At 45.1% G+C, this 25,869-nt stretch overlaps 1 protein-coding gene across 4 annotated transcripts in view; it reads right to left on the bottom strand.

Annotated features, from left to right (window-relative positions):
* LOC138287551 (adenosine deaminase 2-like) overlaps positions 1-25,869 on the bottom strand; it is a 214,764-nt gene that overhangs the window by 14,514 nt on the left and 174,381 nt on the right. For 3 of the 4 annotated variants that reach the window (XM_069228065.1, XM_069228067.1, XM_069228066.1), the window contains one exon: positions 15,833-16,035. In XM_069228065.1, coding sequence (XP_069084166.1) covers positions 15,833-16,035 — 203 coding nt within the window. Of the gene's footprint in view, positions 1-15,828; positions 16,036-25,869 lie in introns of those variants that run through there. The other variant, XM_069228068.1, reaches the window with a different exon arrangement.

The following is a 25,869-nucleotide window of genomic DNA, read 5'->3' as shown; positions in this document are numbered from 1 at the left end:
TTGACATCGTGACTGTACTGGTCTTGAGGAAATCTCGTCTTACTTTGATGTTTCTACTTTTAAGGTAAATGTGAGCGTTATAGCCAGTTATTCTGATATAGTGCATGTTATTTGTAGATATATTTCTACACTTGTATATTTCATTTGATATTATACATAACCTCTTGGGTGTTCATTAGTATAGTTCACATCACATATTTTTATTTTATTATTTTTCATATTTCTGTTCCGCAGTTTCCACTACCAAGTTTTATCGGATTTTGCTTAAGATATGTGGATTGCTTTTGTTCAGATTTAACTTCCAGGTTCACTTTGGCAGTGCACATTTTTCATTGGTTTGAGTTTTTGGTCACTTTTTTATCTATTCTGTGGCGCACTCTGTAATCTGTGTAATTTTTGTTTTCATTGGGGAGATGTTCAGGTTTCACGTTCTTCGCAGTTATTTTCTTCTTTCTTGAGTCTATCTCCTTCTTCTTCTGGATTGTATATTACTGGGTATTGATACCCATTTCTAACACCTGGAGATTTTGGTTCTCCACTCAAATGTTGTGTCTATGCATTTTACAGCCCTGAAGAAGTCGTATGGGATTTTGGTCCTGTGACGAAACACGTGTTGGCTGGAATGTATCTCAAGATCTGTTTTGCGTCTCAAATCATTTTGTGAAGCTTCAGCGATCGGATACTTTGATGTTTTCATCTTCAGGAGAACTGTTCCTTATAATAAACTTTGAGAGATTCGTTCTGATATACATGGACTGACTATATTACCTATTTGGAATTGTGTTATTATTTCACTGTATTACTTGTGTATGTATTCATGCTTATGCTATAACAGTGTATGAGTGCCTCACGTAGGCTATTGCAGTGTTCTGTTTACCTTGGTAAACGATTGAGGGATGGGTGTGGTCCCTTGTGTAGGCACCATTTAGTGACCTAGTGGCCGATTCTTTACCCTTGAGCGCCCCTTATTTTCCCACTAATCTGCACCCCTTCTCTTTGTTGCCTTGTAAATGTACTAATAGCGAGCAATGTGGCTGCTCTGCATATTTCTTTCAACAACACATTTCCAATGTGGAAATGAATCTGCTGTCATCCTTGTTCGGTGTAGTCTAAAATATAAGGTCTTGTTAACTAGGTTTCAGCAAAACTGAATACAATGAACAATCCCTTTTGCAATAGCTTCCTTAACAAGAAGGGAACCTGGGTACAATGAGCTGGTGTTCCTTTCTCATTGTTGACACATAAACGTCCACGTGACATCTATGCCATGCAAAGCTTTTTTGTGGAAAGAAAGAAGCTGACCGAACTGTTCGATCAATGACAAAAATAAAACCACAGGTTGTGCATTCTGGCTGGGGCCTTGAGGGTGAAATAAGTGTCTATCATGATGGTCTGCTGAGTATATCTGCAGTGACATTGTCGTCTCCTGGTAAGTTCTGGATTCTCAGTTTTTTTCTCTCTGAATTGGCCAGTAAGAAAAACAAAAAGTGATTTGTGACATGACAATCAATCTCAATCAAAGTTATTTACTCTGGGATGCCTTCTAACACATTGTTTTGGTCCCTTTGCCTCTACAGACTAGCAATAGACAAATTTGTCTTGGTCCATCTCCAACACGTATATTACAGTTGAACCTTAAGGCAACATCCCTTCTCAACAGGAACACAGACCACCCTAAATTGAATGCAGCAGAGTGGCTAGTCTACCAGTGACTGACCTAACGCAAGCTTTCCATCTATCACGTTTTGTGCTTTCTATGTGAATTACCCCAGTAGCAATAAGTAGGAGGCAGTCCTCTTGAGTGGGATGGTTGTGGTGTCTGTGAAATGTTCTAGATTGTCCTGAAAGTGAAGCTAAAAGCCTGCTGGGTCAGCCTATGAATCTGTGATTATGGGGCATTGATATGTTGTCTAACCATCATCTCAGATCATAGGCTTTTAATCATGAAATCACCCAGGTGAGCACACCACCTCGTTTGGGAGGACTTTTTAGCAATGGTCACAGAAGTCAGTGGCCATTCACATTCTCTGCCTACACATCATTTGCGGTATACATCATGCGGAAAACTGAGCAGCAGTAGTTTTATTTCTGTGATATAGACACAAGATCTTTCTATTTCCTGGGACCAGATTTACAAAGCCATGACACAGCGCAATACAGGATGACAACTTGCTCCGCTGAGTCACATGGAGAGGGCAAGAATTTTCCATATCTACTAAGATACAGCACATTTCTGCTTATTGCACCTCCCCAGGGAAGGAGTACCTTTTTGACACATTCCCACTAAATCTGGGAATGCGCCTAAATCTATGGGTGGATGTGTGGGAACACCCACTCTCTACTCATGGAACACCTTCCCAGAGCAGAGTTACGCAAGGCAGCACCCTGCGCTGTGTTGTTCCAGATGTACTATGCTATGCAGAGCCAAGCAAGGTGGCTCGCGTGGTATAGTAAATCTCATGTAAGGCTTGTGTTGCCCTTGCACCACTTTGTGTGATGCAAGGGCAACGCCATCCTTATGTAAATCTGGCTCCCAGTGTTGCAGACCAAACATGTTGATGTTCATGCAGTGCCATCTGAATGAGGTAACTCCCAACAATTTAATAACTGCCATCTTCACTACAGGAGTAGCAACTGCTTTCAGTGTCAATATCCCACCCCCAGAAATGTCTTCCTTTGCCTGACTGTCACATAACTTCTGATGGCTAACTGTGAAGCCCAACAGGTACACGGTTTGTCCTGTGCGGGCATCACTGAAACAAACTCCTCTCCACCAGTCGTTTCTTCTGGAATGGATACCCATCAGCATGATGCTGGAGGTACATTGCCAACAAAAATTTCTTCAACACCCCAGGTGCTAACTTTATCTCAAATGGATGAGGCCAAGATTTACAAAGATTTTGCGTTGTGTTTGCGTTACTTTTTTAACACAACTCTGATGCAAAAGCTTCCTGGGGACTTACAAACCAATGCAAATACCATTTTGCGTTGGTTCATAAGAAAAAGTATGCAAAGCGCTGCTTTTCGTTACTTAGCATCAAGGGGTTGTTACCTAGGTAGTACATGGGCGTTCCCATGCAACCACCCATACTTTTTGGCACAAAACCCTATCTACTGACATTGGTAGACAGGGTTTTACGACAAAAAATAACGTTGCTGGAAAGCAGGTGTTAAAAGGAGAAATGTTTTCATTTCCCCTTTCTTTTCTGACTTTGCATGTGTGTTGCACTGTAGAGCACACATACAAACTAGATACAAAGTAGGAACCGTTTAAAAATTGTACTCTTCCAGTACAAAACCTATGCTAGACTGACACACACACACACACACACCCCTTGCACTATGGCACAAAAGTGTGTGATTAGTGCTCGGCTGCATAATTCTGTGCTGGTGCAAGGGAGCGGAGAGGGGAGTACCATATCTCCAGAAATGGTGCTCTCCTGCTATCTCCCTGGCACACAACACAGCACACTACCTTTGGGTGTAGTGCTGCATTGTGTGACACATTTCTAAATCTGAACCTAGGTTTGCCACCTGCTTCAAATAAAGGTATTTGAGATAGGTGAGATACATTAAGATATGAAAGTATATATTCTTTAAAGCCACTGTTGCCAATAAATTGCTAATCTCTAAGATACTGTGTTATAGAATGGACATCTTAAATGTGTAACTCTATCATGATGAATTGTATGCAGGTCCAGGAGCCATCTCAGTGTGCCATTTTGTTGTGGCCAGAAAATATACTAGCACACCTGGCTCGTGTCCTTATACATCATTAATAGTTCCCTTTTGCAGGAGTTACTCCACCACTTTCAGCAAGAGAGCCATGTGATGTATTTGAATGTTTAGCTTAACGGGTCTGCGATTGGGGAATTTGCACAGAAATGTGTACTGTCCTTTTCAAAACTGATTGCAGAACCCAAATCCGAGGTTATGTCTTTTTAGTGTCTGTGGAGAATCTCAGTTATTCCCTGACTGTAGTGCTATCAAAGGGGGAATGAATAGCTTGTCACTTGCTGCAGAAGGCTTGTAGTTAGGTGTTGTCAAGATGTGACATCGCTGGTGGCTGCTTATATGCATGTTTGTGGTCTCCTATGTGTTTTGCTCTGTAGTGTTCCTCCCATGTGAAATGTACATCTTTGCTGGAGGGAGCCCGCAGCCTTAAGTGTATATTTTAATTTCTAGCAGTATTTGTTCAAAATTCGAACTAGGTCAGTATTTTAAATTGAGGAGCATTTTTACAAGAAAGTGGCGCATCGATCTCGATGCACCACTTTTCCTACATCCCCTGCACCCTTTAACAATAACATGGTTGCACCTGCACCATGGCGGTCGTTACCACAAGTGTCAACATTTTTGCCGCTGTTGTGATGCTCGGCTGCGCTAACGCCAAAAAGTTTGGAGCTAGTGCAGCAAAGCACAGGGAGGCCCATAGGCCAACACAGGAGCTTCACTTTAACGCCTGCCTCTGGCAAGCGTTAAAAATGGCGGAAAAAATGGCGCAGTGAAATCTTGTACATTTCAATGTGCCATTTTTTTGGGTCTCCCTGTGGGGGAATACCCCCCTTGTAAACATTATGCCTGGTGCAGACATAGGGGGTCATTCTGACCCTGGCGGCCGGTGAGTGCCAGGGTCACCGACCACGGGAGCACCACCAACAGGCTGGCAGTGCTCCCGAGGGCATTCTGACCGCGGCGGTTCAGCCGCGGCCAGAAAGGGTAAACCGGCGGTCTCCCGCCGGTTTACCACTGCCCTTGTGAATCCTCCATGGCTGCGGAGCGCGCTCCGCAGCCATGGGGATTCTGACACCCCCTACCGCCATCCTGTTCCTGGTGGGTCTCCCGCCAGGAACAGGATGGCGGTAGGGGGTGCCGCGGGGCCCCTGGGGGCCCCTGCAGTGCCCCGTAAGAGGGCCCCGCAAAGTATTTCAGTGTCTGCTAAGCAGACACTGAAATACGCGACGGGTGCAACTGCACCCGTCGCACCCCTGCAACTACGCCGGCTCAATTCTGAGCCGGCGTCCTGGTTGCAGGGGCATTTCCTCTGGGCCGGCGGGCGCTCTTTTGGAGAGCGCCCGCCGGCCCAGAGGAAATGTCTGAATGGCCGCCGCGGTCTTTTGACCGCGGTGCGGTCATTCAGCGGCGGTACCTTGGCGGACGGCCTCCGCCGTCCGCCAAGGTCAAAATGACCCCCATAATGTGGTGGAAGGGGTTACAAACTGGCGCAATGCATGCATTGCGCCACTTTGAAAATATGATGCAGGGAATGGCCTCCTTAACACTTTAGGGCAATCATAGGTGGGGGCCTGTAAATATGCCCCTAAGTGGCTAGTTTATTATAAGTATTCGAACCTCAGGTCTTACCCCTGAAATACTCAACTACGAGTAAGAAAAAGGTGCTCTGGTCATGAGCAGTCTTCTGGGAGTATCAGCTCTAAGGATGGTTTAAAGAAGGTATTAGCGATTTGCTACAGATGTTTATGTTCCTCTGGTAAGTGCTGGATTAAGCACAGAAATACTTCCACTTCCTGATGGGTACGCCGAATGAGCAATGCTGTATTATTGGTAAGATGCCACTGAGTGGAGGCTGTGGTCTAATGTGGTGGGTAAAACAATACTGTCCCTATCAGCGGGTGCCATATCTCTGAAGGCTTAACTTGTATCTAGGGCTAAGCTTTGATTCAATCACTGAGCCAGTAACCTAGCTGGATTACAAATTTAAAGATATTGGTCTATTGCAAGCTCAAAACTGCTATAGATACATATATTGAATAATTAAAATGCACTGAGTTGCATTATATCAAAACATGTATTCTTTTGTTATGTATGCTCTTATACAGAGCCTCTATTGTTTGTCAGTTTCTAAAAACTGATACCTCACTGTTATGACATAGCAACAGTTAATAACAAAACTCTTTATGCACTGTTTCCATGTAATTTAGGCTTTCAAGGCCAGGCTGACAGGGCTCTCTGAGAACCTGTCAGCGCAGCACAGCTTGTCTGCTCTGAAGAAAACCTGAGGGCACAGCTGCAGGAGGGGGACGGAAGGAAGGGAAGGCAAAGGGTATTGGTCAAGGATGGCAGGTAAATATATATATTTTTTTATCTTTGGGACAGGGATACATAACAGAGGTCATGTTATGTATGTTTCCCTCATTAACCCACTGCCACTGCATAGCAGTTGAAAGCAGGGCAGATGATTTTGGGGGGCATACACAACATAAAATTGAATTACTGGGATGTTTTTCGCCGAAGTGTTCTGAGTAACATCATAGACAACTCAAGCTTCGCCCTTGTTGACCATTTAATTTCACTCAGAACCCCTTGGTGGAAAACATCCCAGTAATTCACTGTTACCTATCTATAATTCTATATATTATTAAAAAAATAAAAAATAAAATTTCTCATAAAGATCTTATCCTCATTGAGTCATAAATTCATCATTGAATCTTAAATTTACATGAGAAGTGTATTCCCTAAGATAACGGTTCTTGTACAGTTTTGAGGTTTTATGTTTACATCCTTAAATTTCTGATCCTTTACACGGATAAACATCACAGATGAATATTCAAGATGGTGCAAGGAAAAAGGAACTACGTTCTCTGTGCTCCCCAGAACACAGCTAACACAGGTTTCTCAGTGAGAACCCACTGTTTCTTACAACTACTTATATTTAATCTAAAGGTATACAGGCCTCGAAAAATCTACTCACCCACTCCCTATGGCAAGTAATATTTTATCAGGTTGACATATTTTTAGGAACTACTCTCCCCTTCTGGCGAGTTGACAAAGAACAGGTGAAGGAGCAATAAAGATACATTTAAATCTTGTTCTTGTCACATATGCTCTGTGTTCAGAGACAGTGGTCAAAAGTCAGTTTGTCTTACAATAAATTTTTCTTCTGACTGCAGAGTTCCAGGATTTTGTCAGGTTTTTCCTAACACACATTTAAATAGCTAAGTCAACTGTAAGAACATTTCAAAGTATGTTTCAGTAGTAGTGAAAGCCCATTGTTTGCACTTCTCTGTGATGAAAAAATATTTTAAGAGGGTGAAAACAAATCAGAACACTTTATCTGGTGATGTGCAAAGAATAAATATGTTTTCTGAAACCTGATTTTCACAGACTGTTAATACATTACATAGTTTTATCAGTAAAGTTGCAAGTTAGTGGGAAGGTTTTAGGATATTTCTTGGAAAGTTTCTATCTGTAAATGGAAGTGTTTGACCACAATGTGCTTTAGTAATATATTTATTAAAAGTGAGTCTTTAAACATAAACCTAGGAATGCTCCTGTACTGGTAGCAATAATATTAGTAAACTAAAAGGCAAGTCATGGATCATGTGCCCCTATATGTGGGCTAGATCCTTTTTATACATGGAGCAAACGTTTAGTCTATTTAATCAAACACAGACGTTTTTTTGTACAGCAGAAATGCTGAGCTCACACATTTGGAGGTAAACCCATATGTGAGAATGGAGAAAAAGGTGACTCTGTAAGCTAAAATATTTGCCTAAGATCACACAATTTGAGACCCAATTATGGGTCAAGTACATTAGAGTTCTGTCAAGCAGATTATTCAAGTTACTCAACCTGCAGGTCTAGTAACATTTTAATGATTTTTCAAGGCCTGGTTAATGATCTCTCACATGCTCTCATGATGTACAGTGCTTTACTGAAGATAAGTAACTTGTTTTTCTGGCGGGTTCTTCTAACCATAGATTTCTCACATTTAGAATTGATACCAAAGTGGAGGGTCTGTGAGACTAAACGGTGTGGTCCTATAGGACCTAAAGTTGTGGTTCTGCAGGACCAAACAAGTAGATTTCCCTTCCTGTCGGAACTGGCTGGCAAGGCACTAGTGCTTCGTAAATGTGTGCACTGATGCCCACGTGCATCCTGATAGGTGTCTAGAACAGGCAGTCCACATGCCAACGCAGTGGAAGCACCCTTAGCCCTGGCGCACTGGCCCTTACTCCTTCTGAGGTTGCTTCTTGGTCAGTGCATAGGAGATCTCAGCAGACTAACCACCTTGACAAAGTCATTTTCTATACCACCTTAACTTTCTCTGTTATGTTATCTGTAGTTTTATAGCATGCCAATCACCCACAAGGATATCTAGGCACATGTGGCAAGTGCATGCGCCCTGCTCCAGCGGGTTTACTCGAAGAGTCATGTCTTCAGCTTCTTGCGAAATTCAAGAAGGAAGGAGGAGGTTCTGATGTGTTGAGGGAGGTTTTTCCAGGCTTTAAAAGCCAGGTATGAGGAGGCGGGACCCCGCAATCTGCTTCTCTGTATGCGTGGGAAGTGTGCTAGTGCCAGTCCTGTACAGCGGAGGTGTCTGGAAATTTGATGGAAATTAACAGAGTTGTTCTTGTAGGTCAGGGCCTGTGTTGTGGAGTGCTTTGTAGGTGTGGGTGAAGTGTGCTTACTATTGTATTGGGATCTACTGGAGTTCTTATAGGTGAGGTATGATGTGGGCTCAACATTGGAGGTTGAGGACAAGTCTGGCTGCTGTGTTCTGAATGGTCTGAATTCTTCTTGTGAGCTGAATGGTATGGGTATTACCGCACATTTGGTATTCCTGTAGTCCAGTCTGCAGGTGATGAGGGCTTGGGTGACTCTTTCCTTAGTGCAGTCTGCCAGACACTTGTAAATCTTTAACATTCTCAGGGTGCTGAAACAGGATGAGGCAACTATGTTTACTTGGGCAGCCATGTCCCTTTTGTTTCTTGTGTTGAAGAGCAAAGAATGTTGGGAGGGCGAAGGACTGCAGTCCAGCAGGAGCTATAGAGTGAATCTATATCAAGGATGCCCCTCCACTCCACAAGTCTGTATTAACAGCAAATCTCACCTGCGAGGCACCCCTCGCATCAAAGGTTTTTTTTGTTAGGGTAAGGACACCAAAAGTTATATCACCGTTCCACCTAAACCAAACAGTGGAACTCCCAGTCTTTTTTCCACAACCAGACTCGGTAGCCGAAAGAGCATTACATACATTAGACATCAAAAGGGCACTAATGTATTACATTGATAGGACAAAACAATTTCGCAAGGCAAAACAATTGTTTGTAGCCTTCCAAAAACCTCATGCAGGAAATCCAATATCCAAACAAGGCATTGCCAGGTGGATAGTGAAATGTATTCAAACTTGCTATGTTAAAGCAAAGAGAGACCTACCTATTACACCAAAGGCACACTCCACTAGAAAGAAAGGCGCCACAATGGCCTTTCTAGGAAATATACCTATGACAGAAATCTGTAAGGCAGCCACATGGTCTACGCCTCATACATTCACAAAACATTACTGTGTAGATGTGTTAACAACACAACAAGCCACAGTAGGACAGGCAGTATTACGAACATTATTTCAAACAACTTCAACTCCTACAGGCTAAACCACCGCTTTTGGGGAGATAACTGCTTACTAGTCTATGCACAGCATGTGTATCTGCAGCTACACATGCCATTGAACGGAAAATGTCACTTACCCAGGGTACATCTGTTCGTGGCATGAGACGCTGCAGATTCACATGCGCCCTCCCGCCTCCCCGGGAGCCTGTAGCCATTATAAGTTGATAAAAATTGTATATTATATGTTGATAAAACTTGTACATTTGTAAATTTGTAAATATATATCACTTTTAGACACATTATGTACATACATACTTACTAAATTGCATGGGCACCTTTACTATATACACAAATCCTACCTCACCCTCTGCGGAAAAAACAATCTAAGATGGAGTTGACGCCCATGCGCAATGGAGCCGAAAGGGGAGGAGTCCCTCGGTCTTGTGACTCGAAAAGACTTCTTCGAAGAAAAACAACTTGTAACACTCCGAGCCCAACACTAGATGGCAGGATAATGCACAGCATGTGTATCTGCAGCTACACATGCCATCGAACATTTATATATATTTAAAGTGCCTCTCATAAGCAACCACCATGAGCTTCTTGGCTGTTACTCACCAACTTGCTCACTTTCTCATCATTGGCAGCTTTCCTATAAACTGGAGGAACCAACACCTAGACTAAATCAGGTGCTGTGTGTATCGCTATCAATTCGCTATCAAGTGTGACACACAGATCTAAGCCTCCCCATGTCCTCATAAAGAATGACAAATTGTCTTCCTCACAAATACACTAACAATGAGTTATAGTGGCATCTAGCATGTCTTTAGTTCATGCCCACTCTCATGATTAAAAATAAATCCCATATAATATGAATGGCCGTCATGTTTCATTACCACACAACAAGTAACTGGACATTTCATCATTGCATGGGGACCAGTGACCACCCAATTATGGGCAAATGATTGCCCAACATGAAAAAGAGTCATTACTTTTGGCAAAAGGCTGCTCTGGTCCGCAACACTGGTTTGTCTGGTAACAAGATAGTGTGGGGCAGCTGCATCGAGAGAACCTGAAGCACCTGCACCAAGAGAACAGGAAGCTCACTAGTGGGATGAGAGGAGGTGATTGCAATGAGGAAGCCATTTTTGGGAGTCAGAAGATGGAACAAGCAAGTATGCATTGGCTCGAACTTTGGTACACAAGAGGAATGTCAGGACCAAATTAAGATCCCACTGTAGCATCACAAATGTTTTAGGAGTGAATGTTTGTGTCAAGCAGCATCACAACAGGTGATTGTAACAGGGACAAACAGGCCGTAAGGGCTGACAAAATCCCTTTAATAGTGCCCATGCACTTTCTTACTGGGCTAAAGACAGAATAAAAAAAACATCTTAACTCCAATGTGTAGAAGATTTGACACTGCACATTCTTGACAGTGATGAAAGCATTTCTCTTCCGATCACGTGGAGGAGGCCGGAGAAGCTTCAAAGGGAAGGAAAGGAATTTCCTTCCCTTTGAAGTCTCTCTGAGCGTTTTAGCAGCCGGATTGCAAGCAATCCGGCTGCTAAAATGCCCACTAGACACCAGGGATTTCTTTTTTTTTTAGGAAATTGGCATGAGGGAGCGACCCCTTGGGCAAGGGTCGCTCCCAGGGGGGGCTTTTTTTTTTAAGGCCTTTTCTGCCCCCAGGGGGGGCAGAAACCTCCAGGCATCAGGGATCTTTTTTTTTTTTTTTTTTGAGGTGGGGAGCGACCCCTTAGGCAAGGGTCGCTCCCCTAGGGGGCAAATTATATTTAGGCCATTTCTGTCCCCCTTGGGGGTAGATTGGCCTATTTTTATGAGGCCAATCTGCCCCCAAGGGGGACAGAAACCACTAGACGCCAAGGGTCGTTCCCATGGGAGGCAAATTTATTTTAGGCCACTTCTGCCCCCCTGGGGGGCAGATCAGCCTATTTTAATTAGGCTGATCTGCCCCCAAAGGGCTGGGGGCAGAAACCACTAGGCACCGGGGATTTTTTTGTTGTTGTTGTTTTACAGATGGTGAGCGACCCCTTAGGCAAGAGTCGCTCCCCTGGAGGGGCAAATTGTATTTAGGCCATTTCTGCCCCCTTTGGGGGCAGATCGGCCGATGCAGAAACCACTAGGCACCGGGGATAAAAAAAAAAATTGAGCCAATGTCACGCAAAGGGAGCGTCCCATAGGCAAGGGTCGCTCCCCAGGGGTTTGTGGGGGTGGCAAATTTATTTTAGGCCATTTCTGCCCCCCCTGTTATTAGGCCGATCTGCCCCCGGGGGGGCAAAAACCTCTAGGCACCAGGGCTAATTTTTTTTGTGTGTTTTTTTTTTTAATTTTATTTTTAGAGATGGGGAGCGACCCATTAGGCAAGGGTCGCTCCCCTTGGGGGCAAATTACTTAGGCACCAGGGATTGGTGTGTGTGTGTGTATGCATGTGTTTTCTTTAGGGGGGCAGCCCCTTGGGTAAGTGTCGCTCCCCATGGGGGCACATTACTGTTGGCCATATCTGCCCCCCATTGGGGGCAGCTGGGCCTATTTGTGGAAGGCCCACCTGCCCCCAAGGGGGGGCAGAAAGCCCACCAGAGGCCAGGGAAGTTTTTTTTTCAAAAATAAGAAGGTGGGGGGTATGGCCATACCCCCACCCCAAATAAATGGGGCCAAAGTTGTTCTGCCCACCAGTGGGCAGATGGGGCAATTACCCCTGATCCACACCCGGGGGGGCAGAAAGTCTACTAGATGCCAGGGAATTTTAAAAAAACAAAAAATGTTGGGGTGGTGGCAACCAACCAGTATGGGCCTGGTTACACCCCCACCTCAACTGAAGGGGTTAACAGTCTTTCAGCTCTCCCCCACACTCTAAAACATCTTATCCCACAGCAAGCAAGAAGGCATTTTATTATTTTGGGTTTTAGTTTTACATTTGGGCCATGAGAACTTGGCTTACTCTCAAAATTGTCCCACTTGGAATGGTGAGGGCTGCACTTTATGGACTTTGGGACGCTGCCTTGTAGAAAAGTCCACAAGACCTAGACACATCTGAAAACGAAACATCTGGATGATTCCAGGGTGGTGTGTTTCACATGAACCCCACACCATTTTTGTACCCACAATTCCCTGCAAACCTCCAAATTTGCTGGAAATCACATATTTTTCCCACGTTTTTGTGATGGAACCTTCCGGAAATGCAGGAATCCACAAAATTCCTACCACCCAGCATTGTCTCATCTATACCGATAAAAAATTCTGCTGCACTTGTCAGCCTAAAAATGTTTTTTTGCAAACTGCCCTTTTGGACCCCCTTTGTTCCAACTCAATATCGACATGTTTTTGGCTCTTCCCTTCCACAAGCACTGGGCCCACCTACACAAATGAGGTATAATTTTTACCAGGAGACTGAGGGGAACATTGGGTGGTATGAAATGTGCCCCAGTGCGGTGACCCCACACAGAAATGTGGGAAAAATTTGATTTTTGTTAGCTAAATTTGAGGTTTGCTGAGGATTCTGGGTAAGAAAACATTGGGGGATCCACGCAAGTCACACCTCACTGGACTCCCTTGTGTGTCTAGTTTTCAGAAATGTCTGGGTTTGGTAGATTTCCCTAGAAGGCTGCTGAGCCCAGGACCAGAAACGCAGGTGCCCCCTGCAAAAACAGGTAGTTTTGTATTTGATAATTTTGATGTGTCCAATAGTGTTTTGGGGCATTTCCTTTCGTGCGCGCTAGGCCTACCCACACAAGTGAGGTACCATTTTTATAGGGAGACTTGGGGGAACGATGGGTGGAAGGAAATTTGTGGCTCCTCTCAGATTCCAGAACTTTCTGTCACCGAAATGAGAGGAAAAAGTGTTTTTGGTCAAATTCTGAGGTTTGCAAAGGATTCTGGGTACTAGAACCTGGTCAGATCCCCACAAGTCACCCCATCTTGGATTCCCCTAGGTGTCTAGTTTTCAAAAATGCACTGGTTTGCTAGGTTTCCCCTGGTGCTGGCTGAGCTAGAGGCCAAAATCCACAGGTAGGCACTTTGTAAAAAACAGTTCTGTTTTCTGTGAAAAAATGTGATGTGTCCACGTTGTGTTTTGGGCTATTTCCTTTTGTGCGCGCTAGGCCTACCCACACAAGTGAGGTACCATTTTCATCGGGAGACTTGGGGGAACACAGAATAGCAAAACAAGCGTTATTGCCCCTTGTCTTTCTCTACATTTTTTCCTTCCAAATGTAAGGCAGTGTGTAAAAAATACGTCTATTTGAGAAATGCCCTGTAATTCACATGCTAGTGTGGGCACCCCAGAATTCAGAGATGTGCAAATAACCACTGCTTCCCAACACCTTATCTTGTGGCCATTTTGGAAATACAAAGGTTTTCTTGATACCTATTTTTCACTTTTTATATTTCAGCAAATGAATTGTTGAATATCCGGTATAGAATAAAAACCCATTGCAAGGTGCAGCTCATTTATTGGCTCTGGGTACCTAGAGTTCTTGATTAACCTACAAGCCCTACATATCCCTGCAACCAGAAGAGTCCAGCTGACGTAACGGCATTTTGCTTTAAAAAATCTGACATCGCAGGAAAACGTTGAGAAAAATGGCTGGTTTTTTTCAACTCAATTTCAATATTTTTTTATTTCAGCTGTTATTTTCTGTAGGAAACACTTGTAGGATGTACACAAATGACCCCTTGCTAAATTCAGGATTTTGTCTACGTTCCAGAAATGTTTAGATTTCTGGGATCCAGCATTGGTTTCTCACCCATTGTGGTCACTAACTGGAAGGAGGCTGAAAGCACAAAAAATAGTAAAAATGGGGTATGTCCCAGTAAAAGGTCAAAATTGTATTGAAAAATTGGGTTTTCCAATTCAAGTCTCCCTGTTCCTGAAAGCTGGGAAGATGGTGATCTTCCCACCGCAAACCCTTTGTTGATGCCATTTTCAGGGGAAAAACCACGAGCTGCCTTCTGCAGCCCTTTTTCTCATTTTTTTGAAAAAATCTAAATTTTCACTGTATTTTGGCTAATCTCTTGGTCTCCTTCAGGGCAACACACAAAGTCTGGGTACCTCTAGAATCCCTAGGATGTTGGAAAAATGGACGCAAATTTGGCATTTGTAGCTTATGTGAACAAAACGTTATGAGGGCCTAAGCGCAAACTGCCCCAAATAGCCAAAAAAAGGCTTGGCACAGGAGGGGGAAAAGGACTAGCAGCGAAGGGGTTAAAAAGCGTATTTCTTTAACACGTGGAAGCGCTTCACCTTAGAACCTCAGAATATATCACTGCCTTGACAAACATTTATTAAAAGTTTTTAAACATGAACTCGGAAAAATGTATGTCTCATTCTCCCCAATAACAATGCCATTATTGAACTAAGAGGCAAGCCAGTAGTCAGGTAAACCCTAAATGTGGTCTAGACTCTTCCTATAGATGGATCACCATTATACTGTGTTAAATGTAATAGGTGACTTTACAGTGCATAGCCTGAAATCAAGGATTTAGAAGTGCTCTCACGTGACAACAAAGAAAACAAGCATTTGCAATGCAACGTGTCTTGCGTTTGCTCATGTTAGAGCTGATCGCGTTGTAAACTCCTAACCCGACTTTTCATCTATCGGCAAAAGTGCTTTTATGTACGTAATCCGAAAAAGTGAAATTAACTGTGTAAAGCGCTCGACTTCTGCCAAACGAAATCGCGCTAGGAAAATAGAGAAAAAGTAGTCCACGATCCGACAGAAAACAGCAAGCCTCACATGTTTTCTGTACTTGGTCGCTGCGCTCGAGGAGGGCTAACCACCGGAAAAGGCATGACGTGTGCATGCCTTCCACTAATGAAAGCAAGCAGATTTTACTAGGCAAGCCCACGAACCAATGAAACACACTGACGTGACGTTGACAGGGCTCCGAGCCCTTTTCTAATAACTAAAGTGTCTCGCTGCGATACGCATGCGCGAGCGCATGCAACGCAGGCTCAACCCTAAAAAGGGAGTTTTTGTAAAATAAAATATTTGCCTAGGATCAGACAATATGGAGAAGTAGGTATTAATTTCAAGAGATCTGGTTTCACGTTTTGTAGTTCAGGAATCAGAACTAGATTTGTCTCTCTCTCATCCGTTTTACATCAAAAGTAATTGTTTTGTCTTTTAGTCTTGGCAGAAGACCCCCAGACCCAACTAGAAATCTAGGAATGCATTTATTTGAGGTGTGCTACACGCTTGTTCCCCCTGCATGCTGGGGAGATCAATACTTTTTCCTTCCCAAGAATGCACTGCCTTGAATGTCAGTTCCAAGCAGGATAACATGTATTATAAAGCCTGCCTTAAATAGGGAGGGACTTCTAAAGCATAAATGCTGGAGGCTCATCAGCCACGACATATTTTAAGGCAACTCTAAACGATCCCCAATATCCCAAAGTAACAAACTAAATCCCACTGGCCCCTGAGTCAGTTAAATGGAAACAGAGAATGATACTTACTGCAGAGAGTTTAAGGCCAGTTGTTTTAAGGTTTTCAGGTCGCTCTTCATCCCACCAATGCCCATGAAGACTTCATAAAAATCATACGACAATCCTTTGGCTCCAAAGAGGGATGGATCATCAGAGCTGATCACAAGAGGATGCCCGCCAGCAAGGAGAACTGAAGCTGGGTGGTTCCTCAGATCTGAGACCAGCATCAGCACCTGTGAATGAGAAACCATATGTATTTTTCTTTTTGTTACAGATGCAAACTGAAAGCAACTGCATGGACAACACCATAAAAATATGGTGGTTATGGAGTTAAGTCATTTATGCCCTCTAATGTTCTGAAAGTGAGGCTTTTCTGAATGTGAATTGTAGAGCAAAAGACACAGGGGCCCATTTACAAAGAAATGACATGGCGTGATGCAGCAAAGCCAGCTTGCTGGCTTGCTGCACTGCGCTGCGTCAGCATGAAAGTGCAGGGAACCATCGTATTTACAGAAATACAACGCATATCTGTACTTTCCTCTGTGCTGGCGCACAAACTGCTGCCTAGCACCAATGCAGGCACCCTTGTGCCATGTTGCAAGGGTATATGCTTTGCAGGGATGATTGTTTATGTGCATAAACAATCATTAATGGCGTTTTCGTCTTTCTATGTGTGCTGCAGAAGGCAGAAAAAAGGAAAAACTGAGAAAAAAATGTATTTCTCCCTTTTGGGCCACTTTAAAGCCACCCCTAAGGTGGCATAGTAATTTGGCGAATTCCCAGCCTTATAACTCTAGAAATGCATCAGATTCCATAGGTGTTTTGTGTGAACCCACAGCAACACACATGGAACACCCCTTTCATGCATGTTATGCGTGAAATTGGGCCATATTTACAAGGCCATGAAATGCCACACAAGGCTTTGCGTGGCACTTAAAATATGGGCAGGCACCCTGCGCCACCGGAGCATCAAAACAAGTGACCCTGTGGTAGTGCAGTTTGCCGATAGGGACTTGTAGAGGGCTACATTTTTATGAGTACAATGGGAGAGAAGTCAAGACACATCATCGGCATATAACAAAACCTGCAAGGCTGCTCCTGGTCTCTATACAGATCCTACTCGGGGTTAAAGCACACCCTCTATCACCAGGGCTGGGCCGACTGGAATCCACCCTCTTGCCCGAACACTGTACAAGTGGATCAGATCAGGATCCATGCTTGCTTGCAGCAAAGAACAGCTAGGTTTGGCAGAACACTACTGAATAAGCAATGCACTGCTTAGTAAAAGCCAATATCAGCCAATGAAGCCAAGTTGCACTTCCTTCAAGTCTGTCACTGGAGGGAAGAAGTTACATGTCGCCAAGCCTGTCTCCCTCATTGTGCTGGCATTCGTGAAGACCTCATTTAGAGACGTAAATATGGGCCAAAGAATACGCAAGATGAGATGGCCATAAACGTGAAGGTGTGGGGAGAATGAGGAAGTTAAGCAATTACTTGTTACAAGAACTGAAGGTGGCATGAATCCATGACAACCAGATCAGGAACAATACACCCCAGATGAGAAATAGAAGATCACCAAACACTGTCCTAGAAAGACCAAGATTGATGTGTATCAAAGGCACAGGATCCGCTGTTCCTACATGACAACAATGTTATAGCTGACAAAGGTTAGTCAAGAGGTCTCAAGACCCGAACCTCCACCCTAAACAAATGTTGATCAATAACGAATCCCTGCCCCTTCCCAGCTGGATGAATGACAGCCACAATGATGTCTGCACAAAGTGCAAAGACACAAGTAATTGGCAAATGCTACATTATACGTCATAAAATAAATTACACAGCAGACACATTGCAACAAAGATGAACACGATGCAGTGCAGAAGCCACTTATTCCAAAAAAGCAACCTGGCCTATTACTTAGTTGGTCATTTGCGTGAATAAACTGAATTTGAAGATACACCCAATGAGATAAAGTGATTTAATTTACATCAGACACTTTTTGTTTACCTTTTTATTTCATTTTTGTCAGTATCAATTACAGATATAAGCAGACAGAAAAACATCAGATATAGACTGCATGTCATTCACAAATTGGATATGATCCAATGCTATTAGTTATCAATGATTCTTAGCACTTCATGCAAAATAAGCTTCTAGATCGAATCACAATATAAGAAGAGATATATAGACAATCATGATTTTCAATGTCTATATGTAACATCAGAAAGCTAGCATTTGTTTAATACATTGCTATGTGTAGGGGTAAAAAAGCCCCCTGGATGCTTACAGATGTGTAACCCTGTCCAGAGTGCCCCAGTTGCAACAATATCTGGATCCCTGGCACTGATTTTTGGTCATGGGCGTGCACCATGATCCGGGGTCTGTCTCATGGTAATGCAGTCTGTTTAGACTGGGAGAGGCGCAACAAGGGCTAGCCCCGTGAAAATAGAGGGCTACTGCCCTTACCTGAAATTAAGTGACACAATCATCACCGGGTCTGGTGGCTTAGTGGACTAATGCGTCCACTGTAGTGGCCTGTGTTTGACCTCATGGTCACAGGTTCAAATGCCGGCGGGTCCACTCAGCCTTTCATCCAAGTTCTGAGGTCGATAAAATGAGTACCATTTAGTTGGGTAACAATAAAACATCTGTTATTCAGCACCAAGAGGCCTACGGGTGAAGATGCGCTTTACAAATACTTATGTTATGGTGGCACCATACTTGTTTTTGTATTCAGCAGTTTCAGTACCTGTGTCACAAGATGTGGCTGACTGGCTCACTTCTGTAAGTGGCTATGTCCTTAACTCGCCCTTGGCTTGTAAGGATTGTGTGCAGCATCAAACATGAGTGATACTTGTGAATACAAACTGGGGTGGCATGGTGAGCAAAAGAACGATGGATTTAACCCAGATCTATGACTGGGGGTGAGTGTTTGACAATGTTCAGCATTCCGTCCATCACTTGTTGTTTTTGCTTTGTCGCCCTAAGTGGGAAGGGTATGCCCAGACGTGGGTCCCGTGCTTCCCATGCCACTGGATTCAAGCTAGCCTGGCTGATGAGGGGTGAAACCCCGAAACCGGTCCCAGGATCCTTGTTTCCGGTCCAGTGAGGACCTGGCTTGGCAGTTCGGTCTGGACTGTTCCCATGAGGAACAGGGTCAAGACTGATTTGCATATGGCTGGGTCCAAACTGGGGTGGCATGGTGAGCAAAAGAATGATGGATTTAACCCAGATCTATGACTGGGGGTGAGTGTTTGACAATGTTCAGCATTCCGTCCATCACTTGTTGTTTTTGCTTTGTCGCCCTAAGTGGGAAGGGTATGCAGAGACGTGGGTCCCGTGCTTCCCATGCCACTGGATTCAAGCTAGCCTGGCTGATGAGGGGTGAAACCCCGAAACCGGTCCCAGGATGCTTGTTTCCGGTCCAGTGAGGACCTGGCTTGGCAGTTCGGTCTGGACTGTTCCCATGAGGAACAGGGTCAAGACTGATTTGCATATGGCTGGGTCCAAACTGGGGTGGCATGGTGAGCAAAAGAACGATGGATTTAACCCAGATCTATGACTGGGGGTGAGTGTTTGACAATGTTCAGCATTCCGTCCATCACTTGTTGGTTTTGCTTTGTTGCCCTAAGTGGGAAGGGTATGCCCAGACGTGGGTCCCGTGCTTCCCATGCCACTGGATTCAGGTTAGCCTGGCTGATGAGGGGTGAAACCCTGAAACTGGTCCCAGGATGCTTGTTTCCGGTCTAGTGAGGACCTGGCTTGGCAGTTCGGTCTGGACTGTTCCCATGAGGAACAGGGTCAAGACTGATTTGCATATGGCTGGGTCCAAACTGGGGTGGCATGGTGAGCAAAAGAACAATGGATTTAACCCAGATCTATGACTGGGGGTGAGTGTTTGACAATGTTCAGCATTCCGTCCATCACTTGTTGTTTTTATGTACTGGAACAACACTTGATACTTTCATGTGCGTGGTAGGTGTATGTGTGTGCCTGTGGATGGTACATAGCATAGAGCCTGTGGGTTGTACTTTGGAAGCACAGAGTCTGCAAGGCTAGAGAGGTGAGGGCTGCAACCCACATACAGGGACACACATAGTGAAGAGAGGCAAGCAGAGCATCTTCTGAACACACCAAGGGGCCATTTGGTCAGTAAGGCCTTGGTTCATTGTCAGGGTCAGTGTGGGACTGATAAGGCTGGCACTACCAGGGAATATGATAGAGAGGAAGGCTTAGTCCTTTGAACCTTTATGGGTCATAATCCTGTGGAGGATGAAAGCCAAGTATGATCCTCGGTTACTCCCAAGGCCTGTATTGTGAGTCACTCGGAACTGGATCCAGTCCTGCTGTGGCAAACTATCCCTATGACAAAGGGCAGTGCAGAGAAGCAATCACTTCAAAGAAGCTGACACCCCCAACCAGATTTCAAAGGCCAGATACTAAAACACATGTGTCTGGATTAGGACAAAGGTGGTTGCCTATTGCCCATATGTTGTTGAACACCACCATTGCATCAGGAGAGGTAAGAGCAGCAATGCTTCTTTGCTGCAGGATTAGAGACCAAGTCTGCTGATCTCCCATCTGGGTGAGGGGCCGTCAGTCAGGCACCAGGAACACTTACCTTGCAACTGGAGCATCAGCAGCCTGCCTGCCAAGACGACTGGCCTGTGTGAGGAGGAGGAGAGCATTTTGAAGCCTCCCTTCTAAGACCAAAGAAGAGGACGAGGCTCAGCGGGGATTCTGAAGAACAAAACCTGTGAGCAGAGTGTGAGGCGTCCAGTCTAGTAGGGATCAATGCTGTGAGAGAGATGTCCACTCTCTGGTGGAATGCAGTAAAACATTTGGGGTGGCCGTGACACTGCAGGCCGTTGCCCACTATCACTGATCTCATTTGGGCTGTCACCCATGCCTGTGACCCCCATATGCCAGGAGAGGACCACGGAGCCTGCCGGGGCCATCACCTGTTGCCACTGGGACTGTCTGGGCAGTTACCCGGCGCAACTGAGACTTTTGATTGTTGCCCAGGTCTGTGACCCTTTGTGTACCAGGATAGGACAACGAAGAGTGCAGGGGTCATCGCCTGGAGGATCTAACCAGATTGGGACCATTACCCTGGCCTGGGACCCCGAGATGCCAAGAGGGGCCAGTTTGACCGTTGGGGAGGTCGACATCTCGGAGGAGTATTAGCAAGCAATAGAGAGACTCAGAAATAAGCCCAGAAGCCACCCTGCTGAAGGCTGCTGCTTCATCCAATTACCTAGGCGAACCACAAAGAAGCTGCTGCTGAGCCCAGGGGCCACTGCCGTCTGCAGCCGCTTCTGAGCACTGCCACCGCTAAACATGGATGAGCGCAGTGCATGCTGCTCACTGTGGGTTGCGAGGGCAGAACAGCCTCTGCTCTCAGACTCTTCCGAGTCCGCAGCTGGTAAGACTGAAACGGGGCTGCAGGCCCTTCATGGAGAGCTGTGCTAGCTTAGTGGTATTCCACCCAAGAGGTGACTTTGTAAGGCCAAAGCCAGACTTTGATGCCCACACTATTATGGCCAGCACCTAGGTCACCTCCAGAGTTTCACCCAGGGATGCAGATCCAGAGTGGGGAGAAGTTGAGGGGGAAAAGGGATCTTCGGTGTTGGGGGGGTGGGGGGTGGAGGGGGGTTGTCGGTGCGCCGGTTCAGAGCTATTGTGTATTTATTTTGGGGTGTTGCATTTTGCATGTGTGAATAATGCTACTTTTATACTAAAGTCAGAACTGGACTGGACAGTCATCTTACTGGGGACAATGTGGGACTGAGTTGTGAGTCATTGCATACCTTGCACCTGCCTCCCCCTGAACAGCCTTGGGTCGCATGACACGTGCCACTGAGAGTCAAAAGCTGAAGGGGTAGTACTTGGCCCTGTTGCTCGAAGCCCATGGCAAGCAGGGCCCCAGGACATCAGGATTGAAAGGCCATAACTCCTATGGTTGGGCCCAGAAGCTCCAGATTGCTCTGAGATCCTCTCAAAAGGGTTCTGACATTTGTTGTTACGGACACATTATATCTTATCTCCCTTGTCTCCACACTCTGCAAGGTATGCTCACAGTGGCCCCCAGATATCCTTAGCAGCTGCAAGACCACATAAATTTAAACTACTTCATTACAGATGGCAGCATCTGACAGCCAATCGCAATCTTTTAGGGAGGGCCCCTCATCCAAACTCGGACCACCGTACATTTCGCAAGCAGCAGCAGCAGATGTTACCCTCCAAACGGGTGTTTGCTGCATACCCAAGTAGCATTAATATTCGACTGGAACAGAGGTAATTTTGGTTATAATACAAAATGTCTCCATCCAGTACAAGTAGGATCAGGGCAGATGAATAGAATATGCCTGGGAATACGCACATCGGCGACAGTTAAGAGGGTCTAATCCATACAGCAGCACTGCAGTACAGCCTATGTAAAAATGCTAAATGAACTAGTTTGTGTATTTAATTTAGGGATACCAGCGTAGTCTGCTTACAGCAGTACTGCCAGCATTTCTCATCTATTTCGCACTCAAGATGCGACTCACATTTTCTCAATGCCATGGCAATTGTCCAATGCAGTTTTCAGTACATAAGCCAAAAGCTTTAAAACCCAGTCCCTTGAACCAGAGAAGTGCACCATTTAGGTTAAATGAGAATATTTCACTGACTCCTAGGGAAATTAAACAAATCTTGCAGGTACTTCTGGTTTTAACCTGACGTATGCCAGTGTATTCGGTGTGTTTATACCTTGCTCACCTCTAAACTGCTCCAGTGCAAGGAAAGTGCTATTTGGGAACAACTGTTCCATCTACAGCAACCCTGCATTCAGCAAGCTATTCTCCTCGGTGTTGCCTAGTGTTGGCGGTAAATGCAGGTTATTAGCTATAGTTATGGTGGGAGAAAAGCTGTGTATGCCCACCAGCTCTACGCATCAACCAGCCACCAAGTGTGTACATATAACAGTTTGGGTGACACTGAAAGTTTTGGTACTCAAGAAGCCAACAGTGTCTCAACCTCACCCTTCAACACCTTGGGGGTCATTTTGACCCTGGCGGTACGAGACCGCCAGGGCTAAAATGACGGAAGCACCGCCAACAGGCTGGCAGTGCTTCCTGGCCTATTACGACGCTGGCGGTATTCTGCCACATTTGCCCCGCGGTGATAATCCGCCTGGGCAGCGCTGCTAGCAGCGCTGCCCAGGGGATTACGAGTCCCCTTTCCGCCAGCCTCTGGCAGAAAGGGGAGTCACAGGGCCCCTGGGGGCCCCTGCACTGCCCATGCCACCAGCATGGGCAGTGCAGGGGCCACCTGACAGGGCCCCATGGAGCTTTTCACTGTCTGAAAAGCGCGACGGGTGCAACTGCACCCGCCGCACAGCCGCAACACCGCCGGCTGCATTTGGAGCCGGCTCCTGTGTTGCGGCCGAGATCCCCGCTAGGCCGGCGGGGATCTCCAAATGGCTGCGGCGGGAGTGCGGACGCATTGGCGGCCGCCCGGCGGTCCGATCTTGGCGGGCGGTTGATGCCGCCCGCCAAGATCGTAATGACCCCCCTAGTCTCTTTTTAGTGGTAAATGTGGCACCGACTTGCTGAGTGTAGACAATGCATCACAAAGTGTGACTGAGTAGCAAAGATATACTTTTCACCGTAAGATAATACGAACTTCCCAACCCCCAACCCAAATGGTAGCATCAGTAACTCCCATTGAAGTCTCGGTTAGCAGTCTTTGCTGCTTTGCAAAAAAAAAGTATTGCATATTACACATCGGACTGTTTTTAACAAGTATAAAGCTAAGTGTAGCCATAGCATCTTAATTAGCAATATTCTTCCCATAATGGACAAGAGAAGCTGAATCCACCTCTCCAACTTTGTCACCAGCTTGTCCACTGCAGGCTCATAATTGTTCCCTGGTACATGGTCTCGGACTCCATTGTGTAGAGGCTCGGGTATTTTACAGGTCCATCAAGCCACAATCAAGGCTTTAAATGTGCAGGTCCTCTCCGGGACTGAGTACCCGCACGTCTGTAGTTGAAGGGGAGAGTATCTGCCATTCTCAACATTGCTGCAATACATTTAATGGGATAGTACCAGCATTTCTCAGGAGCAAATAGGTACTCAAGTAGTGAGTACCTGCACTTCTATGAATCTATTTTAAGCATTGGCCACAACACAAGATTACTATCTTGGTCATTACTGGCAAGGGGAAACATCTTGGACTTCCTCAAATTAATTTTAATGTCACAAACCTCTCTGAATCTAATTATTTACCCAATAATGGGTTTCAGATAGGCTTAGGATTGTTTTTACATAGAGCAGTATATTGTCAGAGTGACGAGAGAAACCTCTGTCAGAAATGTTAAACCCACATGAAAATGCATCCTTCTGAGCCAGCAGTCCCTTTATGGCCAATGCAAATAGCCAGCAGCCTTGCCTTGTGCAACTACTTGTCAAATACCTTAGATGTGAGCCATCAGGGAGGGCCATTTGAGCAAATAGAAAGTATTCTTTATATCCAAAGGTACAGAGACTTCCCTAATCCCTGGTCTGGCCGATGAGCCGTGCAAACTGTATACAGAGGTTGTGTGTTAAGGTCATACCTAGCATACATCCAGATTGTTCAGATAGGACTGGTTTGTCCATCAGTTGGTTCAGTCCATTCATCACTGTGCGAGCCATGATGTACGTTTAACAATGACAGCAGGCAATAATCCTTCCCTGGTTTCAGCACTGCAATCACAATTGCCTCTCTTGTGGTAGCTGCTCCTCTTGCAAAGATGCCACATATAATTCCAACAAATATAAGGGTTCATCTACTTATACTTTACAAAAAATTGCTGTCAGCCCACCAGAGCCAGGAGCCTTATCCCACGCAGGACCAGTCCATCTCCACATTCTTTATAAAATGTGCCTGTCAGCCCACCAGAGCCAGGGGCCTAACCTACCTGCAGAGCTATTTATGGCATTTTAGTCAGAATCAGTGGCTCTATGATTGGAGGTCTCCTACACCTTCCTCTACCCAGGCCAAGACTACTCGGTCCATTTACCTTTCAACTTGTACAGTGTCTGAGTAAGGTCTAATGATGTACAAATCTGCAGACTTCTTAACCAAATCCCTTTATATTACCATATTACCACTAACCAACTCTCCTGCTGAACACATCTCCCATTCCAATACTTCCCAGAATGAGTGATGTTGAATTAATTCCTCCAAGTATTGAGACGTTGTGCTTTCTTTCAAATTGCCGTTTGCCTGTTTGGCCACAAAGAGATCCCTAATATGTAATTTGGTGGTGAGTGGTCAAATTAGGGGTGGGAGGACTGGGAGGGTAGTCAAGGGGGAGCCAAGGAGTAACCAAAAAATGTGAAAGCAGTGTCCTCGTCTCTAGGAATTCGGTAAGCCAAAACCTAATGTAGACCATAAACGTTCTATCATATCAACCCCTCAGATACAGCAATGTCCTTCATCTACCATTCTACATCTCTAGTCAGATAATCCATTCCTTCTTAACCTACTGACCTCAAGGATGCTCAGGGCTCTTTGCACTGCTTCATTAATTGAGTTTTGGCAAACTTGCCATTTGCCTTGGGGTTGTTGAAGAAGTGAGTGTTTCCATCATGGTGCAGCCGTAGTTTCACCCGTAGTAATCTGAAATATTGAATGTTTAAGGACCTTAGTTGCGTCTTATGATCCAGAAAGGCCTGCCTCGCCTACTGTACTTCTGTGGTGAAGTCTAGCAATAGAGACAGTGATGATCATTTATGTCTTCGCTTCTCCCTGGCCAGTCACAGGGCTGCATCCTGATCCCTATAATTAAAAAAAAGAGTGACTCCTGGTCTAGGTGGCATGCCCAGGATCTGTGATCTATGTGTGTGTTCTATCAAACACAAATTCGAGAAATGGGACCCATCTAACATATCAGCAACTATTGTTTTGATGAGGTTTTCCAGTTTTCGCAGCTCCTTAGACATAGGCAGTCCAGCACTTCAAACATGACAGCAGCATGTGTGTACTTCAAGGTCGTCATTCTTTGCTCCTATAATAACATTTTTCATGCGCTGTTG

This window comes from Pleurodeles waltl, chromosome 4_1 (genome assembly GCF_031143425.1).
Source record: "Pleurodeles waltl isolate 20211129_DDA chromosome 4_1, aPleWal1.hap1.20221129, whole genome shotgun sequence".
NCBI lineage: Eukaryota > Metazoa > Chordata > Amphibia > Caudata > Salamandridae > Pleurodeles > Pleurodeles waltl.
The sequence above is the reverse complement of the archived record's forward strand: the minus strand, read 5'-3'. Positions and strand labels throughout refer to the sequence as shown.